Genomic DNA, 23,729 nt, shown 5'->3' on the forward strand with positions numbered 1-23,729 from the left:
AAGAAAATTGAATTGACTGAAATGATTTGCAGCAGTATTCACAGTTATTTTTTTTCTTAAGTGAGACCTTGATTAATTTGGTGTTATATATAAATTTGACAGCTTTACAAATCTATAGTAGGTTAGACCAATGTTTCTCAACCTTGGCAACTTGAAGATGTGTGAACTTCAATTGTCAGGATTCTCCATCCAGCCATGAAGTCCACACATCTTCAGCTTGCCCAGGTTGAGAAAGTCTAGATTAGACTAACAAATTAATATCAGTGCAAATAGCGGAAATTGAACATGTGGCTGGTTACTCTTTCCTTTAGATACTGAACAGATTGCTGAATGAGGGCAAGATTCAATGACATGAAGGAGAAAAATCACAAAGGACTGATAGGGGGCACTGAGAGCTATTACTATTTCCACTACTTCATCACCATGTAGTTATATAACTTTATAGAAAGTGGAAGCGTCCAGGGTGGGCCTAGGCCACAACTGACATTTAGGAATGCAGTAGAAGGCTCACCACCCCACCTCTAGTTTGCTATAGTGCTTTCATTCCTGTTTTACCCTTAAATTCTGCAGTCATAGTAACTCAAAGTCTTTAAGTCACCACTAGTATGATTGGCAGCATACTCTTGGCTCATTGACAAATTGTTCCTCTTTTTTTCTCTCTGTCTTCTAATCAGTTCTCAGATCTGTCATTGTAATTTTTAAATAATTTCTTCTGTCTATCTGCCATCTGTCTACTGACACATAATCAAAATTACATAAATAAGATTTCCTCCCTGGTAAGTTTACAGTTGTAGTCATAGAACTTATCCATTAGACCAGGGGTGTCAAACTGCTGTCCCACAGGCTGGACGTGTCATCCCAAAACTGCATCCACCCTATTGCCGGCAATGGAGAAAAAGCTCCAATATGTTGCATGTCACATGACATTGCGAGTTTGACATGTCTGCATTAGACCTTCTATTGGCATGTTACTCATGCTTCCTACATTCTTTGAAATGATTCTCTTTAACTGATTATGGTGCAAACTAAATTGTTGATAGACAAAGAGTAGCAACTAGTCATAATTTCTGCTATGCCAAGAAATGGTACAGCTTGGTTGTGTACAACACCAACAATCATAACTTGATGGTTTGGGCTGTAAACTAGATATAATTTAATTTGCCTTGACTTTTATTTTTTTAACAGATCCTCCTTCAGAGATACCTCAAGAAATATTTGAGCTGAAGAAACTAGAATGTGTGTTCAAATTCCTGATAAACAATTCATCAACTCAGTTTATAAATTGGCAAATATTATTAGACTTCTTCTGCTCTACATTGACAAAAAGCCTTGGCATTATTCCTCTTTTTATGATCATATTGCTGTCATCTAAAATTCAAATTAATGGAAAAACAGAGCATCTCTGCTAAAATCAAAATACATATCCTGGCATGAGCAATTAGATTTATAGTCTAAACTTTTTTTACCTCTCTCTCCAACAAATACTGTAATCAATTGCAGGAATATGCAGATATTTCATATTGAAAACTATCAGTTCAAAGATAATATCCCTTTTGGGATAAAACCATTAATGTCTCAGGATCATCTATTTAAGAATCCAATGCTCTGAAGAAGAAATTGACATAGTAGAAGAAATTTAGGGAGAAATAAAAGAGAATATTGTAGATCCGTCAGAAAGCAGTTCTTTCATAGGTTCATATTTACTGCCATTTTTCAGGTGTTGAGTATCAGAACGTCCTCTGTGGTCTTTGTTCCTAGTGTAGGTGTTTGTGTGTGTTTGTGTGTGTATCAATCAACATTGTTTCTTAAGAAAACACTTTTCTTCAGAAATTCTTTGCACTGCTTCTGAAGCTAAAGGTTAACTAGTAGGTTTTCACAGTCTACTATAATATTTCCTCAGACTATGAAACATTAAAAATTGAATATTCATCTACATCTGAATTAGACAAACAGCCCATTATCACATAACAGAAAAAATGCAAGGTAACTGCAATACTTCTGTGGTGATACAAAATGTCATGTTTATTCTTCCTCACAATTTAAAAGAAATTCTATTGATTAAAAAAAGGATTGCCTATGGAGGTAGCAGGAACATAAATCTCTCCCTGATGACTAGTTGACTACCTACTGTGAACTCTTCATTCTCCTTCCTTCATTCTCAATTCATCCAGGAACACTCTCATTATGAGATGAAAGAAATGGAGAAAAATTGTGATTCTAAGGAATAAAAATCTGGTCAACTTTGTCAACAAATTTCCACATAAAGCAAGGACTTATTTTAAAGGATTGTCCTTAATTGCAAATTGTGACACTGTATCTTCTGGTTCACTTACACGCAAAAGAACAAAAAAAGGTGTAAAGGAAAAGTACTCTTCAAATGAGATGTTCTATCTAGGTCATCCTTCTTCTCTGACATCTCTACCCATTGCTGTTTTAACTATTTTGTTTGGAAATGCCAGGAAGGTATAAAAACAGCAGGGTAAGTATATTAAAGAAGGATGCCCGAGTTTGTCCATCTCCAGTGCCAACTTCAACTCAAACGAGAGTTGGTCTTTCATTTAACAGCTATTTAAAAATAAAGGTAGGGAAATTATAATTCAAATATAGTTGGAGTTGAATATTGAGGAAAAATGTTTTCTGCACATGGCTTCTTGAAATCCTGCCCCAAGACTGAAACCACGGCATTAAACTTTGGAAGCAAAATGGCTAATTTTAGTGGGGTTTGGGAAGATTGAAGGTGATAATAGGACTGCTTTGTCTCCAAGAAGTACTTATACCTATTACTACCAAAGCCCCAAATGGAAAAAGATATGTGTCAAGTTTATACAGTTTATAAAAAAACTGTATTAGCACCTAACCACTTGAGCAGTAGTATCTTGCCTAGCAGCCATTAGTATGGACTAAGAGCTGAAATTATCTTTTTAAACAGTGCTGGGTCCAAATGCAACAAATAATTAGGACTCTGGTGAACAGACAATGGTTACTTTTCAAATAACATGTAGTTTGACAGTTCCAAAATATGAAATCGTAGCCACAATGAATGGATCTAAGTTGAAGATAGTGCTTAGTTACTTACATCCTTGTTATCTGGGTTGGGGTTGGGAAAAAAGGAACATTGAATAATGTAAATAATAGATAATCTGTATGTCTGTAAATTAACAAAATGGGCATGGAAAAGCCTACCAACAACCTATTATAACAAAATGGGGAAGTATATTATTCCAAGATGGTTTTTCATACCAATAGTACCTTTATTGTTATAATTAATATGTCTTCCTTTCTGTAATGTATACCAGAAAAAAATAAACTCAAAGGACTGGAGGGACTGGAAAAGCATTGATAGAAAACCTTTTCAATAACCACATTTGCTTTGATTTAACAAGTGAGACACAATATTCATAGTTATTTTTAGAACATTTTGTTTTATGGATCAGAAGGAAATTCTTTATCAACTGAAATGTTTCTGAACATGTTTTGCTTGGAAAAATTTATTGTATCCACAAAAGTGTAACTTCCTGGGAAGAATGAAACCGCTACTGAGTTTCATAATGACATGTTGCCAGTGCACCTTGACAAAATAAAAATTAGCATGACTTCCCCTGAAAGTATCAGTATAAACTTAATATATACAAGCATTCAGAAAAGATATGTGGGCATTCAAATATGAAGTAGTGAAAAATCATATTTCCTTTAAAAGCCAGCTCTTTCCTGATTTTTTTTTTCTTGCTTGGATTGAGTAGAACTCCACAACTTTGAAAGAACCGTATGCTTTCTATAACCCAAAGAAAGTTTTGAATTTGCTTGCATAAAGAAAGGGTGCCAGCTAGTGGGCAAAACATAAAATATCATCTAACCATGCTACCATTTATTTGAACACCTTGCTGTCACACAGAATACAAATTCTCTTATCACCAGCACCTTTTCCATATCTTTTTAAAATAAGACACACCTTTGCAGTATTATTACTAGGTAATTTTTTTGTTGCTGCTATACAGTTTTTTGCCTGGAGATCCCTGTAACACCGAAATATATGGGATTACTATGAAATGAGGTTTTTGAAACATACACAGAGAAGCAGAAATGTGTAAGAAAGTGGAAATTCTAACCTAGGGCCCATTACTACTAGTTACAACATAACAAGCATGTGTACAAAGTGTAGTACATGCAGTAGAATATATCACACCATCTGTTATTCCCAACAGAAAGATAATGTACCATTATCGCCGAATAAGCGCACCAGCAAAAATGTGTATTGGCAGACATGATGTGTAGGCTTAGCATTGTATCCTTGTGCAGCACAAAACCGACCAAGAAAAAGGATACTGTAGAGACGTGTGGAACTACTCAGCTTCTGAAGCTTTCCAGCACCATTGGACAGCACAGTGTTATCCATGCCAGCATAACCTTCTCTCCATAATATTTGGTTATACCTTTCTATAGCCTGCCAGACCCAAATCAAAGGTAGGTTTGGAGCAGATACTCATTTGATGTCAACTCCTTGACCGCTGTTCCAGTTAGAGATGTTCATAAAACTGGGTTGTAAAAGACCTAGAGGAAATTAGACCCCAAAATACATATATAACACTGAAGAAGGTTTGGTTTTGGTCAGACTAAATGACATGTGTATGATGAAATTTTAGTTTGGAGTTCTTTTTTTTTTAATGAACTGAAAATGTCAGTGTCTTGGGAAAAAAGAGTAAGTTTCAAAAATCAGCTTTTTAAGTCATCTGCCTGTTTCTGTACCTGCTGCACGTCCAGGTCTTTTAACTTTTCTGCAGCCTATTTCTGCCTTGTATAAGATTTGATGAGAAGTAAAGATAAATACGATGATCTGAAATGAATAATTCATACTAGTATTTTATGCATGGAGAGGAAAGGTAGCTGTGGAACTCCCAATGCTTTCAACTGAGGCTTTTTCTTTACTTCCAGCGTAAGCGCCAATAAACGAACCGTCTTCACTGAACATCCTGTGGTCCCCCTCTCCATAATCCACTAAGCTATCAGCACTTTCTGCACCTTTAATGTCCATGTTAAGAGACCGCAAGCTTCCTTTGAGCGGCTTTTCATCACTGTCACTGAAACAGGGAAAAAAAAACACCCACTTGTGAGAAGCGTAAGAGCACATTCGATCATACAGAGGAAATTAAGAAAAGAGACACTGGAAATTCTATTTAGGGATGGCATTTGATTCGAAGCCAATTACCACCTCGGAGTGAGAGGCTCAGAGGTTTTAGAACTTCTGATGGTACCTCTACAGTGAAAATATATAATATTCCAAAACATTTGATTCTAAGTCAGTTGTCACCTTGGAGTGGGAGACTCAGACGTTTTAGAGCTTCTGATAGCAATGCTGACAGGAACAAAATGTCCTAGTAGGATCAATAAGGCTGCCAGTAAGTTGAAAGCGGGAAAAGCAAAGTAGCAGTAAAATACTCCAGAAAAATATTTTTAAAGATGGCAAATGGTGTACTCAATGGCAAATCCAGTTCAATTAAATACATATAAACTCATGCACACTGGGACCAAATCCCTCATTTCGCATATACAATAATAGGAGTTCAGGGGTTTACACTGTAACTTGGTTTGGTTGTGTCAAGTCTGTTCTATTTTTGGAAAGCTTGGAAGACCTGACCTTTTTTTTCAGGTATGGGCCAAGGGGAGTAATTAAACTCACACTTCTGGTGAGTGGTGTTTTGATGTTTGTTAGCTGAGAATACACATAATTGAGGCCAGCATGATGGGGAATGTTTTTCTCCCTGTTTCAAAGCAGGGAGACTGGAATCACACAATGAAGCTGACTGGAAAAAAGATTGCGCTTTTTCAAACACTGCCTGATTAAAATATAGATGGGTTATATCCAAATCCTGGATGGGTCTAAAAAGGGATTGAATAAATCCATGGAGGATGCATCTATAAACAGCTTAATATTACTTTTAGGTTAGGGTGGAAATAGCAGTGGGGGAAAAGTTTTTTTAAAATCTTTCTTGTATAAAATACACATTTTCATTCATTTGCTTCAGTTCTGAAATGAATTACATGGTGTAAATTACAGACTTAAAGGCAAAGAGCTAGTAATTATTTTCCATACTCGAAGACATCCATTGCAAGCAAGTATAGTATACTGTACTGGCAAATGTTACAGCAATAACTTGCATTATGCTAATTTCATTTATTGGAGGAACTTCTACAAACAGATTAGTAGGGATCAGGAGTGAGAGAGAAATTCATTCCATTTGGATTTCAGGGTACTCTTACAAATTCAATCTCTGATATAAATTAATTCACACTTCTCTCTGTGTGGAACATATTAGAGAAAGGATGCAGAAAAATATGCACATCATTGTACGAAAGGACGGGTATGAAAATAGGAATAACTTGAAATATCAAATCCCCAAAAAGAAACTGTTTTTTTCAAACATAATTTAGACTTTTTTCCCCTTTTCAGAGGATTTTTTGACAGGTGGCAATGAGAATGAAAGTTTCCAGGAAGCAATCCCAAACTTTGAAAAATGGTTCCAACCTTGATCCTCAGACAAGTAATTTCAGACCACTTTATGGATTATTAGTGTTTTTTGGGGGGAGGGAATGATAAATATCTATCGTAGGAGCGATGGAGCTATGCAGTGGTTAGAATGCAGTATTTCAGGCTAATTCAGCTCACTGCCAGGAGTTTGATCCTCACTGGTTCAAGGTTGACTCAACCTTTTATCCTTCCAAGGTTAGTAAAATGAGAATCCAGATTGTTGGGGACAATATGCTGACTCTCTAAACTGCTTAGAGATGGCTGTAAAGCACTATGAAGTAGTATATAAATCTTAAATGCTATTGCTATTGTTATCTACATCCAAATGTCTCCCACATGCAAAAATAATATTATTAAAACTGACTAAGGACCCAGAAAAATGTTTGACAAATACGGTGAAACATTTTGAAATTGTTTTGTTTATAACATATTTCCAGTCAAATAATATTTCATTCATTTCATATTTGGAGTACATTGATTATATAGATCTATATGAATTATTTCTGCATTTTCAGAAAAATAATCCCTGCAAGTTTGTGAGCTCCATTACACTCCAGATTAAATGAGCAAGATGGCTGTTTAATGAAATAACTATCCCATTTTACCAAAATGTTTACAAAAGCATCCACAAGAAGCTAATAAAAAATGGAATTCATTCCACTAAAGTGTTCTGTATAATGTTTCATATCATCCCCTTTCATTTGGCAATCGGAAAGTATCATTGCTTGCAATATTATTAGAAGAACTTACAAGATTATTATTTACCCCAAACATAGCAAAGAAGGATATGTCTCACTAACCTATATTCACCAAATATTTCATCTTTTATGGACTGGCCTTCAGGATCTGGATGCAGGTCCTCTTTTTCTTTCACTGCACATACATTAAAAAAGTCTCTTATTAGGCATTTGCTTTCATTTAATAGGAAACTACTTAAAACTAGTTTATGTTAATGATGCTGGAAATGGTCTCAGCTCCAGCAGTTTGAAATCAAGCATTGCGTGGCAGGGTAAGTTCCTCGCCTCAGCTTCTGTCCATCTAAGAGTTTGAAAGCATGATCGATGCAAATAGATAGCTAGGTTTGGTGGGGAGACAAATTGGTGCTCAGATTTTTGATGGCTCTGAACTTTCCCAATTGCACTCTCCCATTTTTGAGCACCTCCAGGAAGGGAGGAGTCCTTGGGTGACACTGCAGTAAGAGCCACTCATCTTTCTCTCTGGTGCAAAGCCAGCTTGCTCTCCTGTGGCACACCTTGGGAAGCACGCAAGGATGTCCTATAACAGGGCAGGTACCTTGGCAAGCCAAACTACTATTCTGCAATAGCACTGTGGTCTCCTGGCTCTGTAACCACACATGATGATGATGATAACGTTAGCCATTTTTAAAGCTCTTGTACTAATAGAATAACAGAGTTGGAAGGGATGTAGGAGGTCACCTGTCCAACCTCCTGGTCAAGCAGGAGACCCTATACCAGGCAACCTTGGCTCTTTTATGAATTCCTGTACCAGCCATGCTGACTTAGGAATTCTGGGAGTTGAAGTCCACAAGTCATAAAAGAACCAAGGTTGCCTACCCCTGCCCTATTCCATTTCTGATAAGAGGCTGTCCAGTATCTTCTTGAAAGCCTCCAGTAATGGAGCATCCACAACTTCTGAAGGCAATCTGTTCCATTGGCTAATTATTCTCACTGTTAAAAAAATATTCTTATTTCTAGGTTGAATCTCTCCTTGATCAGTTTCCATCCATTGTTTCTTGTCTGGCCTTCAAGTGCTTTCTCTCTGTGACAGCCCCTCAAATATTGAAATGCTAGTCTTCACTAGACTAGCCATGCCAAGTTCCTGCAACCATTCTTCATGTTTGAGCCTCCAGGCTTCTAATCATCCTTGTTGCCTGAATTATTCACAGAAGTATCATGTTGTTAATACCTCTAATTGAGTTGCAGTTGATTAATTTAGTTTAGATGAAGCTAGATCACTGGGATGTGTAATCCGTTTCCTCAATTACATAGGTTTTGGGAGCAAATTAGCCAACGTTATTTGCTGTTTTATATTACAACTGCGTTATCTGTGGCAAAGCATACAATGAGCTCTTAGGCACAGTCCTGTATTGAAGGAGCAGCATTTTTAATTTTTGGCCTAAAAGTGAAATTCTATGGTGAGTGTCTTATCCTTCCACTATTGTGTCAAGGCTTCTCTTTGGGGAAACTTTTCCAGATTCTCTTTGCTTCAGATATTAATGAGCTACTTTTAAAGGTATTCTCTCTACAAGATCCTCAGAATAATACAGTACGTGTTTAAAGAAATGTTTAATAAACATAAACTTGCATATATAAGGTTTTTTTTAAAAAAAAGAATTAAAAACAGCAGCAATTTAGAACTTCCACTTAATTCTGATTCAATGGAGAAACCCTCTCACTCTCTCTCGAACTACTTTATACCTACTTGAAACTATTTTCAGCTCTTTCAACTTTTCCTTGTAAGTTTTAATTAACAAATAAAGTTCAGTGAAATAAAAGCTGGAATCCTATAGAAAGCCAAAACTCAGGATGAAGTATGTCTTTTTAAAAAAATCTTTCTATTGGAATGGCTTAATGCTCTTTGGGTCTTTGGCTCTTCTTCTCTAACCTTGCCTCGGCTCCACCTTTGGAGGCTTTAGGGACCACAGTTTTGGCCTTGAAACCAGTAATCATGCAATCAGTGAGCCTGGGGAAGGAGTAATTCTCTTGAGCCATGATATAATTGATAGAACATTGAAAAATTGCAAAATAAGATGGCTGAGAACTGCTAGAAATCCATACCATTATCAATCAAATACTATTACAAATGGGAAGGCCTCTGGTAGAGGACCTGAGATTGAAGAAGGCACACACAACCTGTAGATTTGCAAAAAAACAAAAAACAAAAAAACAAACCCAAAACATATTGATTTATAGAGGATGAAATACAGTCTCTTGTCTTAGCTAGGGGGTTAGACTAGAAAACCTTCAAGGTCCCTTCCAGCCCTACAATTCTATAAGATAGATAGATAGATAGATAGATAGATAGATAGATAGATAGATAGATAGATAGATAGATAGACAGATAGATAGACAGACAGACAGACAGACAGACAGATGTAACCTAGATTTTAAATGGTAGAGAAAGTGACAACTTACTTGACTGGATCTTTATTTTTCAAAAGATAGAAGTTCTGACTATGCAGTGTATATTTTTGTTCATTTAGATAATGCTATTCTCAAATATGCCCTGGTTGAAGGCATCACTTTATAGGCTATTAGGGCAATTAGCTGACATTATCGAAGAGAAATTTCTGAGTTGTGCATGTGTTTCTGGAGACTTTCCAATGTTTTTCCCAAGTATGGCTCTATTTTAAAAACGATCCTATTTTCTTTCAGCCAATTCTAACTTAAAATGGAATGGGCAGTCTTGTCGTTTCCATGCAATCTCTTTGCATTTTACCCATGCAAAGAAGCTTTTTATCTTCCTAAGGGATAGCAACAGGTAACTTCCAGAAACTTCCAACAATCTGTTATCAGCTTTTTATTTCATGTGGAGCACCATTTGTTGCTATGGATCATTGGGTTTATGTAACTTTCTCACCCCCAAGAAGACTTAAAACTCTAATTTTGTGATAACCTGGGAAAAGGCTTGTACATCTTATAAAGGTATATTCAATTTGGAGAACACATTTTTCCTCACCTGAATATTTTCCTCCTTTGTTCCTTTTAACAAAGCAGATAGTAAGCAACAGTAAGGTAAGCAAAGCGATGGCACCCATCAGTCCTATAAACCAACCTTGTGTAGAGATTCGTTTATAAATTCCAGTGTAAGCTTTGAATGGAAAAAAAATACATATGGAGGTATAAGATTTTTTTTTTATTTTGTATTTTAAAGAACATTTTAGAACTGATTATTGGGGCTAGCAGTCTGCACTGGGGGAGAGGGATAAAATGTTTATATTAAAATCAAGTCTGCAAGACACATTATTAAGATTTGAAACATTTCATTGCATATTTTAATTAAGCAAGCAGAAATACAGTACTTAAACCAGCTTGTCATGCAAAAGTAAGAAAGAGAGGGTTAAAAAAGTGTACAGAATAGAGGCAAATGCATAGCCTACTGCATATAAAATGCAAGAAGGAAAGGACTGGCAAGGTAATGAATATCTAAGTAATACAAACTGGCCTTTTGTATTTTGCCTTGGAAGCTGAATTTTAAATCTAGATTATAGAGCAAAAATGAAGAGATATCTCAGTATCAGGCTCCAGTACTGCAGGAAAGTATGCAATAAAGGCAATCCCTTAACAGGAGCTACCAATGCAGAGGGAGTGGGGAATTTTGAAGAGCAATTCTAATGTGTCCTAATGGGATATCAGCAGCATAATCCCAGAAATAGAAGGGATGTGTCTGGGATATAAATAACTAGTCAAGCACAAAGAAAAAAGGGCAGATTTGTGAGCTGCATCTTCCACTGATTCAGGATAATGCTTGACACCTAGGCTTTCAATATGTCTGACCTCAGCTGCCTCTTTGGAGAAGAAATCTGACATATTATCTGATATCTATCTTTCATTCCAGAATTGTATTGGGGAAAAATATTTTTCCCTCCTTGTATTATTTTAATCTTCTACAAAATTTAAATTTTGGCCGATAGCACTTGAAGAAACTGAGAACACACGTGTCTCTGCAACACATTCCTCGTAAGCAAACAGTATTTGCACAGAGGTTTTCTGTGTCCCACAGTAAAATGCTGGAACAACTTTATGCCAATTTATCTAAGAGTTATCACACCTGAATTGCAAAAATCTAAATAAGACTTCAGATTGCAGAAAATTATACAGAAAATTAACTCTTTGCTGCCATCCAGTGGTTTTGTTACATTTTGCAGTCCAGGCATGGTAGTCCTAACTACGGCACTCTTTATTTTTTCTTCATACATAGATTTGGAATTATTAATGGAAACTTGCTACTAAAGGTAAACCAGAAAAACTTGTGGTGGAATTGGACTGATTACATCCATACTAACATTTATTTCAAAGATAATTTGCAATTCTCAGTTTAATATTCAAAATATTAAGAGACGTCTACATTTACTGTACCAGATTTGGCCCCAGCAATACTTCTGGAAATTATGGTGTTTGAGAATTATGAACTGGGAAACTACTTTTTCTTTTGTTGAAATCAACCATAAAATCCAATTATAATAGACGCAGTGAGTTCTGAATATATAACTGCTTCATGTTACAATTATACAGAATATAATACTAATATGCAGTTGCTAAAGTTTTGTTTTTGTGAGAATCACGGTCAATTTAGAGGCCTTAAGAATTTCTCACCTCTCCCCCTGGTCTCAATTACATCTGCAGAAATGCTATTATTATCAACCCAATTCTTAGTCATTAGTCGTATTGTGTTTGCAGTTCCAGGATCAAGTGCCTCAACAGGCTGACTCTTTGGGCTGGGCTTAACTTCAGTAATCTTCCCGACAGCTTTACCTATGGAATGCACAGAGTCAAGTCAAATAGGTCAATTGGGTGAGGGCCTCAGGATATAAAATTACAGAGTCAGTACCAGTTAATATTAAAAGGTGAAGCATTTATCCTTAGAGAATTTTGCAATTATTACAAGGGATCATTTAGGGTAATGATCACATATAACACATTGCTATTCATGTAGTGTATGTTCTAAATTGTATTTATTTTAATAGAAACTAGTCATTTAGCCTAGTTTCTAAGAATTCAAGAAAAATACCTTATTCTAATAATATTCATTGATTTATTGAACATATTTAAATATCCAAATAAATTATGTTTATATAAATAAATGGGAAAATTAATGTTGCACAGAATTTCAATAAAACAGCTAAACTTATATTCTAGCTAAATAAATGCTAAAATATGCATTTTTCCCCTTTAAAAATCAGCTACCTAAATTGTTTCAACTTTGTTGCAAACAAATCAAATGGTTGATATAGAATTATACCAAAATCCAATCTATAGTTGAGTATAATAAAATATTTTACATTAAAGTCAAATTAACATAATTATATGATAGTGCTTCAGTGAAATATTAAAATAACTAATTAAAATGAAATTTTAAACTTTATAAGGTTTGATTCATCTTAGTAAACTGAACTAAAATTCTCTATTAATACAAGTATCCAAATAATGAGTCAGAAATCCCTCTAATAAAATTATCATTGAAAAGAAGCAAGTGTCTTGTGGGGTTCTTAAGGTAAGGTTTTATAGCAGAGTACATAACTGAGAGGTCCTTGGTGCTCTCTGAGCTTGCAGATGGTTCATTACCCAAACTGGGTAACATCATCAATGCTTGATGCTACCTAGTCTGAGTAATGAAACATCTCCAAAAAACCAAGCAAGCTAAGAGAGCACCAAGGGCCCTCATGTCAACCCTCATGTCAAATATTCTCCTTTATTGGAGTACCTGATAACTGAAGTTTCAGTACTACATTTCAGCTTGGGCATGACCAAGAGCCCTTCAAAAAGTTGCCATCAGATTTTCTCATTAATATGGAGGAAAAGGAAAATGCATGATCAATTATTTTATTTAGATTGATTTAATACAAATTAGATTCCAATGCAATGTAAATTAAATCAAATTCAGTTCCTCTCTTAACCTTGCCTATTTTTTCCCCCTTGGTTATATCTCCTGCTGTCTGATTCCGATACACCATTCAAAGGTGGAACACAGCCATCAATCCAAGAAGCACTGGGAATCCTGGATATATGTCATAATACGTTTGTTAATTTTTAAAGTATCATAAGGCACTTTCTGGTTTCTGCTCTAACAGAGTAGTGGTTACCTCACTAATTAATTATTTTATTTCTGTTTCATGAATCAAATGAAAAGTGAGGATGTAATTTTATTCTTTTGATGCTTTTAATCTATTTTATATTATGTTGGGACAGTACTGTATAATTTTTTAAGAGGAACAAAAAAAGATGAATATTTACATCCTAGAAAGGAAACCTGCATATTATTTAACTCTTTAATCTTCATTAAATAAGATTCCTTAAATATTTTAAGGAATAATTCCTTTTTTTAAGGAATTATTTATTTTGCTTTATTTGCTGTCTATCTAATATTACAACCTGAAGTACAATGTATCTATTAGAACAGATAGTTATTAGTTCACAGATATAGTGGAGCTTGCAAACTCTTAGATAATTTGCATGTGTGATGCAGAAGCAATGATTATTAGTTCTGGAATAAGCAAGCAAGCAAATAGTAGCTTCAAGAGATTAACACTCAGAAGATAACTGAAAGGGAAAAAAGAGAAAAGATTAAAAAATGGTTGGATACAGACAAAACAGCAGAATATTACAAGGTTTTCCAAAACAATTATTTATCAATTACAGCCTGTACTTTAATTATAATAGTGCCAGAGAGAATTAAAGGAATACTGTATGTCGATTGGTGCATTAAACCAACATTTGATGAGAAGGGTTTAACATAATTAAAACCATCTTGCAGAAATGATATTGCTAAATTAATTCCATGAAGCCGAAACTACATGTTCTAATCAAACATTACAAGTTATTTTTCCCCCTAAATGCACAAAGTAGTACACTTAATGTAAATGTTTTCTGAAAGGTAACAAGGGGAAAATGTATTATGTCAATTTCTGTCATTTCAAATAATCCAAACTATTTAAAGCTGTCAGATACACAGGATTACAAACTGAAAGTAACAGGAGACTCCCTCCAATTCTGAAACCACTTTGTCAGGTATATTTCAGCTGCTGAAGTAACTGGAAATTAAGCAATTCAAAGCATTGTGAACTTGAAACATTTTGACTCTTTTCTGTAATTCAAGATATCGTAGTATCACGGTCAAGGCAAAATGGACTATTTTGTTTCAGTCTTAAAATAAAAGCTACATATTTAGAACATTGCTATTTCAAATTTTTCTTACTGGCCTAAGCACTAAGATTGAGCAATTGTGGTCTTTTTATGATTGAGTTACTTTTAATCTTTTGAGATCTTTTCTAGCTTAGCCATTATAGCAGAGATTCTACTGATGTTGATGGGTTGATGTTGAGATGAAGGAAACTGGGAAGAGCAATGAGACACAGCTAGTCTTTAACGATGATGGCAGTTGGAGATGAGTTGTTGCTGCTAAGTGGGTGAGGGGGTGCCCAGTAGGTCCTGGAGTTGCATGAGGGTACAAGGGATGGTCAGAGAGGGTGCATAAGGTTGCAATAACACTTCATGAAGGTGCAGTGTAAAGGAGAGGTGCAAGGGTGTGACTGCGTCCCAGTGAAGGTCAGGATTTGAGTGACTGGTATGGCGCGAACACAGAAGGACATACCCCAGTGACTTGTGACCTTCCTTGCTGGCTTCCCAATAGACTTTCTGGGAAGCCAGGAGGGAAGGTTGCAAATGGAGATCACATGGCCTCAGATCACTGCAACTGGTTTTTAAATGTGAACTGGTTCCAAACACCCAGATGATGATCACATGATCATGGGGTGCTAGGATGCCTGGCTCTCCAAGGGCATTTGTTCAGCATTGTTGTAATTTGCTGAATGAATGCAGTTCAAGGACTACCTGTAGAAGGTATGTCACATCTGCATACCTATCAGTTATTGCTATTTTTTTCTTTTTTCTTTTTTTAAAAAGCTTTGCTAAAGATCTACAAATCTAAAAATTGTTTAACTAATGTATGAAAATCTAAAGACTATTGGCGTGATGTTGCAAACTATTATCTGTATGCTCTTATAGTTTGCAAAAAGTATTTTGTTTATAGATCGTTTACTGAGCTTTAGTAAGGCATGCACATTTTGTACATGTTTATTTTTTTGTCTTGCTGATGTTGAATTTTCAAGAAACAAATATTGAGATGCCTTGGGATGTGTTTGTGTATGTGCATGCCTCCCTTTGCATAATCTTGTTGCTTTCATCTTAATATTTATGCTGTCATACTCCAGCAAACCTTTTTTGCAGGTTTGGAGGAGAATCTATCTATCTATCTATCTATCTATCTATCTATCTATCTATCTATCTATCTATCCATCCATCCATCCATCCATCCATCCATCCATCTATCACCCAACTATCCATCTATCATCCATCAGTTCAGTGAAGAGCTTGATTCAAAATGTCTCCAAAAAAGCGTTCCCTGGCTCATTTTTACTAAAGTCATAATGAAGTCAAACAAAAAGAAAATAAAAGGATATCATAAAGCTGTTTAAAGACTTAATAAAATAAAAATGAGTCTGGTGCACCACAGATATCCAATTAATATTAACTGCTGGATAGGAGATTTTGATACAAGTTTTGGTTTTTTATAGAAAATTCACATTAATATTCAGACATATTTCCCTCTGTAAGATCTCTGCAAAGATTTGATTAATGTATAAATCCACTAAGGATAGTTTGGGACTTCATTCTAGAGTTATATTTCGTACCTGGAGAAGATAAATAATGTGTCTATGTATACATTACAGTATGCAAGAATAGTTTGAAAAGATAAAAATGAAGAACTTTAAGAAGTAAAGGAAGATACATAATACATTAGTAGCAAAATATTTTAGGGAACATATTAAAGTACCTTTATTAGCTTAAGAAATCCACAAGCAGTTGGGTTAATTTTTATTTTTAATATCCAGAAAGTAAGAACTAAGAATAAAATCAACAGGCTATGAGCTTTTTTTTTTCATTTTTCTTTTATATCAAAGAACTAATATAAGCATTAAATACCAAATTGTAACTCCAGATTTCTCTTGAGTTTGGAGCCTTACAAATATGAATGATACTTTGGAGACAAAGTAACCCAACAATGAACAATTTTACTATTTCCCCAAGGTACATCAGTTAAGATTCATCTTTATTACAAAATGTTTTGAGTAACAACTTAATACAACAAATGGAAATCTATCATCTATATACTATCTACTATCCATCCATCCATCCATCTGATATTTGAACCCATTTCACAGCAGTGACTCTGGATGGTGTACAGAGTTTAAAAATATCACAACAATATATACCCATCATGCTCAGTTAAAGAGTAGGTCTTATAAACAAAGTCACTTCTCCAACAGAGCTTACCAACTGCCGGCTCAAATGTCTGAAGACAGATATTGCACTTCCTCTTAATTTTCTCTTTTGAGGGCTAAATAAATTCAGTACCTTTAATCATCCCTCACATGACTTGGTTTTCAGTCCTTTTATGTAGCCCACTCTGAATTTGTTCTGCATTGCCAATAGCCTGTTAAAGCTGTGGTGTCAATAATTGGACACAGTATTTCAAATAGGGCCTGACCAAGTCAAAGTAGAGTGTGACAATTACTTTGAAATTTAACAGGGGCCCCTGTTAAACAAATCATAGTCCAGTGAAATCAGCCAAACCAAAAAGCAACCATTGTTATGATGTGCTAATATTGATATTCTGTTTCTGCTTGAAAGATTCAACTGCATCTTCCACGGGGGGGGGGGGAAGAGTGTTTTTCAACAGAACTTCAGAGGCATTCTTCCTTCTCTAAAGCAATGTTGGTGGGTCTTCCAACAGTCCCAGTTTCTGATTTAAATGGAATTCTAATAAGATAACCCCATTCTAATAAGATAACCTATTAAGTGTAAGAAAATATTTGACTGTTCCCTTTCAACACTGTTATTGTATGTTATTCACACTGATGAGCTTGGGCATTTTCTATTTAGCTCATTCTGTCTGGCAAATTGGTGTGCCAATCTCACTTAATTTTACCAATTAATATCTAGTTGGTTCTACAGCTATAGAGACAGAGTTGTAAGTCATCCATATGATTGTATTTCAGCTGAATGATGGATGTAATTGTGCTAATGGGGCTTTAATTGGAAATTAAATGATTTCATCTAGTGAACCCCTGAATGTTATAGTTTAAAGAGTTGCAATTAAATATGGGCTTCCATTTGTATATTAAAAGTGATGCTCTGTTGCAGCAAATATTGTCAAATTAAATATAATTATATTTTTGATTATTACAACAATAGACCTATGTGGTATCTTTTTCTCCTTTATAACCAAGATTCTTTGGCTCAGTAAGATTGCATAAAGTTACAGAGATTTGCTTAAAGAAGTGATCTGAATTAAGGAGATGACCTAATCTAATTTCCTGAATCAAACTTCCTGAATCAAAGGAGCTTTTCCACACTATTGGATTTTCTTTTCTGCTATCTATGGTTGGAAGAAAGAAAGTGCCATGATGCTGCTAGTTTCCCTCAATTGCTCATCACCTAGCAAACATTTGGCATAACCGAGGGTCACCAAAAGAGCTTCTCTGCGCCATTGACTGTTCTCAAGTGGTTGACAGAGGACCACGGAGGACATCTTGTAACCCACTGTAGAAGTGACCGACTGAAAGATTCCCATGAGTGCTGGGGGAATTTTGAGTGGGCCAACTTCAGCGTGTACCATGGGACTTCCTGCAGTCTGTACTGGAGCCACCCATTCTGGAAAATCCTTGGTATGAAATTTTCTGCAGTTTCCAGAAAATTCAAGTCCGACCAGAACTTCTCAACCTTGGAAGCTCTGTGGCTAATTCTTCAAGAGAAAGCTCTTTCAGACCTCTCCTGTAGTATTTGCTGAAAAAGACTATTGTCAGCCTTCTCCTTTAACATGAAGCAGAAAATATAAGAGTAGCTCTGAAACAGAAAGCAGTGAAGCAATATAGGTGCTTACCTGGACCTTAGTAGTAGGATACCACAGTTATAGTGAAACAACGGGATGCTTCTCTGGGATCTTATGTAAGTGACAAGATCATTACTGCATGAAGGATCTTTGAGGGGTGTTTCGTCATTTTGTTGAAACATGGCTTTTAAACTTTGCACAGCCTAATATTCGTGGTATTGAACTACTTACATTAACAAGTGTGCAAGTCAAAATAAATCCATGTGTTCACAACATTATCATAGGAAGCCATTTTGCAAATATACAGTATATTTGGAGAAAAGAAAATGATAAAATGGTTGATGAGGAATAGTTTTAGTAGATAATGATATTCAACCTTCTGAGGCATTAAGTATCAGACTTTTAATGATAAGCACTGTTCCCTTTCCTCCTGATTAATTTTCCCTTTGGTTCAATACCCAGATGTTACGATTAAGATTAGATTTGTAGACATTGAACCCTGCTTTTAACTTACTGCCTTGGTTTACTGTTATTCCTTCCTCTGTGATAGGTTTTCCACATCCTTGCACTGTACAGGCCCTTGCATAGAACTTATATTTTGTGCTGAGGCTTAAGTTAGACAATCGGAAGCTTAATGAGGATGAATTGGTAATACTGATTTCATGCAAAGGCCCAATGTTGTCAGTCTCATTAACTGAAAAACATAAGAATGAGCAGATACTGTTTAGTCAAACATCAACATTAGAAATCAATTTATTTGTTAAAAATGTACCTCATATGCCAACTTTATATTTCACCAATGTACAACCTAAAAAATTTAATTGTTATAATTAATACAACACATCATATAATGTAATGTAATGTAATGTGATATATATATATATATATATATATATATATATATATATATATATATATATATATATATATATATATGATATGTGTGATGTGTGTGCGTGTATAACACATTGTGTTATAGTGTGCGTGTATAACACATTGTGTTATACAGTTTAATTACTATGAAATAAAATATCTAGTGAAAATTTTGCTGTAAGCGGAACTTAAATCTAAGTAAAATTTACATGTAAAAATATTAAAAATCATGATACAAATCTTTGAACACTTTATTTATTTATTTATTTATTTGCCTGTCATCTCATAGCAACCAATTCTACAACTGAACTTGGAATGCTTGCCTAAAATAATAGGTAATCAGAATCCAAGACCATGATCTATACAGTTCCTCCACAGTTTGTTTGTATTTTAATTTATATTCAATAGACTTCCACCACCAAATACAAAAGGAAAACACATCAAATATGTGTTTGCCTGATTTGCATATCTATGGATTTTTTCAGTCATGGAGGTAAAACTATATTCCATTAAAATAGATTAATTTGATTTGTCACTCTATGTTCTAGCATTATTAGTGAGATTATGTAATTTTGGGAACTCTTGGAAGGTACTGCAACACTTGCTTTACAATATGGTTTACACTAAGCATAGTTAGTACACAACTCTATATTCTATCATTCTTCCCTCAATTCACACTTTTAACTATCTGCTTGCATCTTCCTTTGTTATTAGTCAATTGTGGATTTGGAAGAAAAAGACAAATTCTTTGTGACTAATAAAATTAACCCTATAAAGATGATACAGTAAGATAATTTTAATCGAGTACAAAAGAAGGTAAAAATCTACCTAGCTATATGAGGCTAAAATATATATTTTCAACTCATGACTTCAGTCAGTCTGCTAATCTTTAATAAAGATTTATAGCAGGAATGTTAGGACCCCTTAATGTCTCTGCTGTGACTCTACCCAATTAAAATTTAAAATATAGGGTTCTGTATTTTTTTTAAAAAAAGAAAAATAGCTAAGAAAGGGTTTTCCTGTTGAAAAAATAAGCAAGGAAACATTTTCCCTCATATTTCAACATCAGCTAAGAATAGGTAAAGGTAAAGGTTCCCCCGCACATGCGTGCTAGTCCTTTCTAACTCTAGGGGCCAGTGCTCATCTCCGTTTCAAAGCCAAAGAGCCAGCGCTTATCTGAAGACGTCTCCGTGGTCATGTGGCTGGCATGATTAGACGCCAAAGGCACACGGAACGCTGTTACCTTCCCACCGTAGTGGTCCCTATTTTTCTACTTGCATTTTTACGTGCTTTCGAACTGCTAGGTTGGCAGAAGCTGGGATGAGTAACAGGTGCTCACTCTGGATTCGACCCGTCAAACTGCTGACCTTGTGTTCGACAAGCTCAGTGTCCTAACCCACTGAGCCACCGCATTCCTCTCAGTTAAGAATGATCTGCCTTAAATAAATGTGTTTTTTTTAAAAAAAATCCTAAACCAAAAGTAGAATATTTGTATACTTACTCATTTGGTATTGCAATGTGTATCCAGTAATTAATCCATTAGGTTTCTTCGGTGGTCCCCATGACAATGTTACTGAGTCTTTATCAAAATTTAGTATTTTTAGAAAGTGTGGTTTTTCTGGGACTGTAAAATATATATGTAAAAAAAGTGATCATGAATATACTTTTATTCATTTGTTCTTATAAAATTTATCCATATAGGAAATGTATCTAGATATAGAATAAAATAAGATAATATAAAAAACAAAGCAAGTAAATATTAGTCACTCATTTCATCTCTACATTTGGTTGAAAATGCAGGCAACTTTTCAAAATCTTATTGGTTAAGTAAAATGAACATGAAGTTTTTCAGGTTCTTAAAATTCGAATTGAACTACCTTGGAACATTTTGGATATACTACCCTCTGTTTGAAAGTTAGCTAAGTATTCAGCTTTGGAAAGATAAATACTATTTTATCAGATGATTTCATTCACCATTTTTATAGAATGTATATAGTTTTGGGGAAATCTAAGAAATGGAGAAAACATGAGAGATTTGTACTTTCTCTTTCCCCAATTCTTCTTCTATTTGAAATCAAGTTAGTCATTCTTCCTATCTCCGGCCATTAGTCAGCATGGGTTTGTGGGCTCTTGAATCTGCACTTGAGAAGGAATGTGTGCTGTATTAAAGATATTTTAAAAATTGCAAAAAATCATGGCATATGCTTTTAGTAGTACCTCCTTACTTCTAACTCTTGAAAGAAAAATCTGCTCCAGTTCCAAGCTGAGAGTAAGATGCTAGAAATAAAATGGAGGCTAAGATGCTGAAAATAAAATGGAGGCTGCTTAGGAAAGAAGGTTATTGTATATTGATGAGCAGAACCAGCAATGGCATGCAGTTCTGGGACAGCTGACAAAAGAGTTGAGAGTGGGTGGGTTTTTATACCTTCTGATTGAGATGCTCCAGGGGGTTGTGCAATGTAGTGAGACTTGTGTCAATGGTGGTGGGTTAATCCTATTATGTTCTAAAGGTTATGTCCTGTCCTTAGAACTTGGGTGGGGGAAATGTAAATTCTTAATCCCATCAGCTGTGAGGCCTGAAGGTGTTTTGTTTATGAATAGATTGGCTCAGTCTTTCTGAATATCCATTCAAAATCTTCTAATAACTGGCCTTTTTGCTTGAGAATTTTTTCTTATAGCAAGAAGAGTAGGGCTGCTTTCTGCCATTGTTAAGATTATTTCTCCATTTGTCTTTTAGGAGAAATATTCTATCCCACCTCTTTTTTAATATTAAAAATAAAGAATATTTTAATCTGGGGAGGGGGGCCTTCCTTCATAACAATGAACATGTGACTCTATTGACAGTTTTTGTAACTCATTAGAGATCTTATACAATTTCTAATTGATGTTGTTGTTGTTAGTTGTGAAGTCATGTCCGACCCATCACAACCCCATGGACAATGTTCCTCCAGGCCTTCCTGTCCTCTACCATCTTCTGGAGTCCATTTAGGCTCACGCCTACTGCTTCAGTGACTCCATCCAGCCACCTCATTCTCTGTCGTCCCCTTCTTCTATTGCCCTCAACCTTTCCCAGCATTAGGCTCTTCTCCAGTGAGTCCTTCCTTCTCAAAGTTTTTGAGTTTCAACTTCAGGATCTGGCCTTCTAAAGAGCAGTCAGGGTTGATCTCCTCTAGGACTGACTGGTTTGATCGCCTTGCAGTCCAAGGGACTTGCAGGAGTCTTCTCCAGCACCATAGTTGAAAGGCTTCAATTCTTTGGCGCTCAGCCTTTCTTGTGGTACAACTTTCACAGCCATACATTGCAACTGGGAAGACCATAGCCTTGACTATACACACTTTTGTTGGCAGGGTGATGTCTCTGCTTTTTAGTGTGCTGTCTAGATTTGCCATGGCTTTCCTACCCAGGAGCAAGCTTCTTTTAATTTCTTGGCTGCAATCCCCGTCTGCGGTAATCTTGGAGCCCAGGAAAATAAAATCTGTCACTACCTCCATTTCTTCCCCATCTATTTGCCAGGAATTGAGAGGGCCAGATGCCATGATCTTGGTTTTCTTAATGCTTAGTTTCTAAGCTTGTAAGCCGCCCTGAGTCTTCGGAGAAGGGCGGGATATAAATGGAATTAAAATAAATAAATAAAATAAATAATTGATATGAATCCATTAGGTTCTTAGAAAATTCCAAGGAAGAATAATAAACAATACACTTTTATCAAGCACAATAATAACTCTAGTATGCATAATGAATATATAATTGCAGTGACCAACAATAAAAACTCCCTTTTAAAAGTCATATATTAATTTGATATCTCCAACTGTGAGAATGCCCAGATAAGGAGACAGTGACACACAACCAGGTCAGTTGCAAAGGGAAAAATGCAGTTACAAAAGTTAGCTATTCTTTCCTTTTTTATTCCCCCCCACTCCCTTTTTTCCAATTTTACCTCCCTCTGGGGTTCGGAATTCATATGCAATGCTTTCGGGTCCATTTCCTTTGGAATTAAAAGCCAAGACGGTTAAGTGGTAAATACTAAAAGGCTCTAAACCAGGAATCATTCCATCATTTCGGTCTGCTTTAAATGTCAAGGAGTGTTTCTCTGGGTGATGATTTTTTTCATCCAGACGGTTTCGGATTTTCCACCAGTTGACCTGCAGAAGAGATATTTGCAGAGAGCAGATGTGACTCTTTGACAGCATTCACACCACTAAATCACCAAAATGCATGCGCAGAGAGAGTCACACACACAAACACACAAATGCATAACATAGCCAAAGGTTAAAATTAGATAAATAGGCTTGCATTTTGTAGAAATGCATCATCTAGTTCTTATACCGATCTGTTTAAACTGATGTTCAAACCCAAGCACTCTTCAAAAGCATATTGATAAGGGGTTGAGGTAAACTGTGGGAAAGCACAGGGAGAACAATATCCACCTTATATCCTCTAAGGTGTCCACGGACCCGATCTTTTGGAATGGTGGACCAGATGACTTTCGCCAGACTGCTATTGATGACTTGAACAATTACATTTGAAGGAGCTGCTTCTGGAACTGAACACAGAAGACAACATTTATATATATCCTCTATTCAGCAGACAGTAGTAGGTTTTTCCTTTGTGCTTACCTGAATTGTAAGTTTAGCATAACATTCAATCATCCTCAATCTCAGAGGATCTCCTTTGGAAGTGAATGAGAGTTAATGGACTAGAA

At 35.6% G+C, this 23,729-nt stretch overlaps 1 protein-coding gene across 6 annotated transcripts in view; it reads right to left on the reverse strand.

Annotated features, from left to right (window-relative positions):
• Positions 1-1,752: 1,752 nt before the first annotated feature.
• Positions 1,753-23,729, reverse strand: part of CHL1 (cell adhesion molecule L1 like) — a 229,783-nt gene continuing 207,806 nt past the window's right edge. For 5 of the 6 annotated variants that reach the window (XM_081319702.1, XM_081319701.1, XM_081319704.1 and 2 more), the window contains 8 exons: positions 23,455-23,570; positions 22,965-23,169; positions 20,529-20,651; positions 18,669-18,848; positions 11,860-12,018; positions 10,223-10,354; positions 7,324-7,396; positions 1,753-5,075 (listed from right to left, as the gene is read on the reverse strand). In XM_081319702.1, the coding sequence (XP_081175828.1) occupies positions 4,859-5,075; positions 7,324-7,396; positions 10,223-10,354; positions 11,860-12,018; positions 18,669-18,848; positions 20,529-20,651; positions 22,965-23,169; positions 23,455-23,570 (1,205 nt within the window). In that variant the 3' untranslated portion in view covers positions 1,753-4,858. The remainder of the gene's footprint in view (positions 5,076-7,323; positions 7,397-10,222; positions 10,355-11,859; positions 12,019-18,668; positions 18,849-20,528; positions 20,652-22,964; positions 23,170-23,454; positions 23,571-23,729) is intronic. The other variant, XM_081319705.1, reaches the window with a different exon arrangement.

The sequence above is a fragment of the Vipera berus genome (assembly GCF_964194415.1).
Source record: "Vipera berus genome assembly, chromosome: 2".
Taxonomy (NCBI): domain Eukaryota; kingdom Metazoa; phylum Chordata; class Lepidosauria; order Squamata; family Viperidae; genus Vipera; species Vipera berus.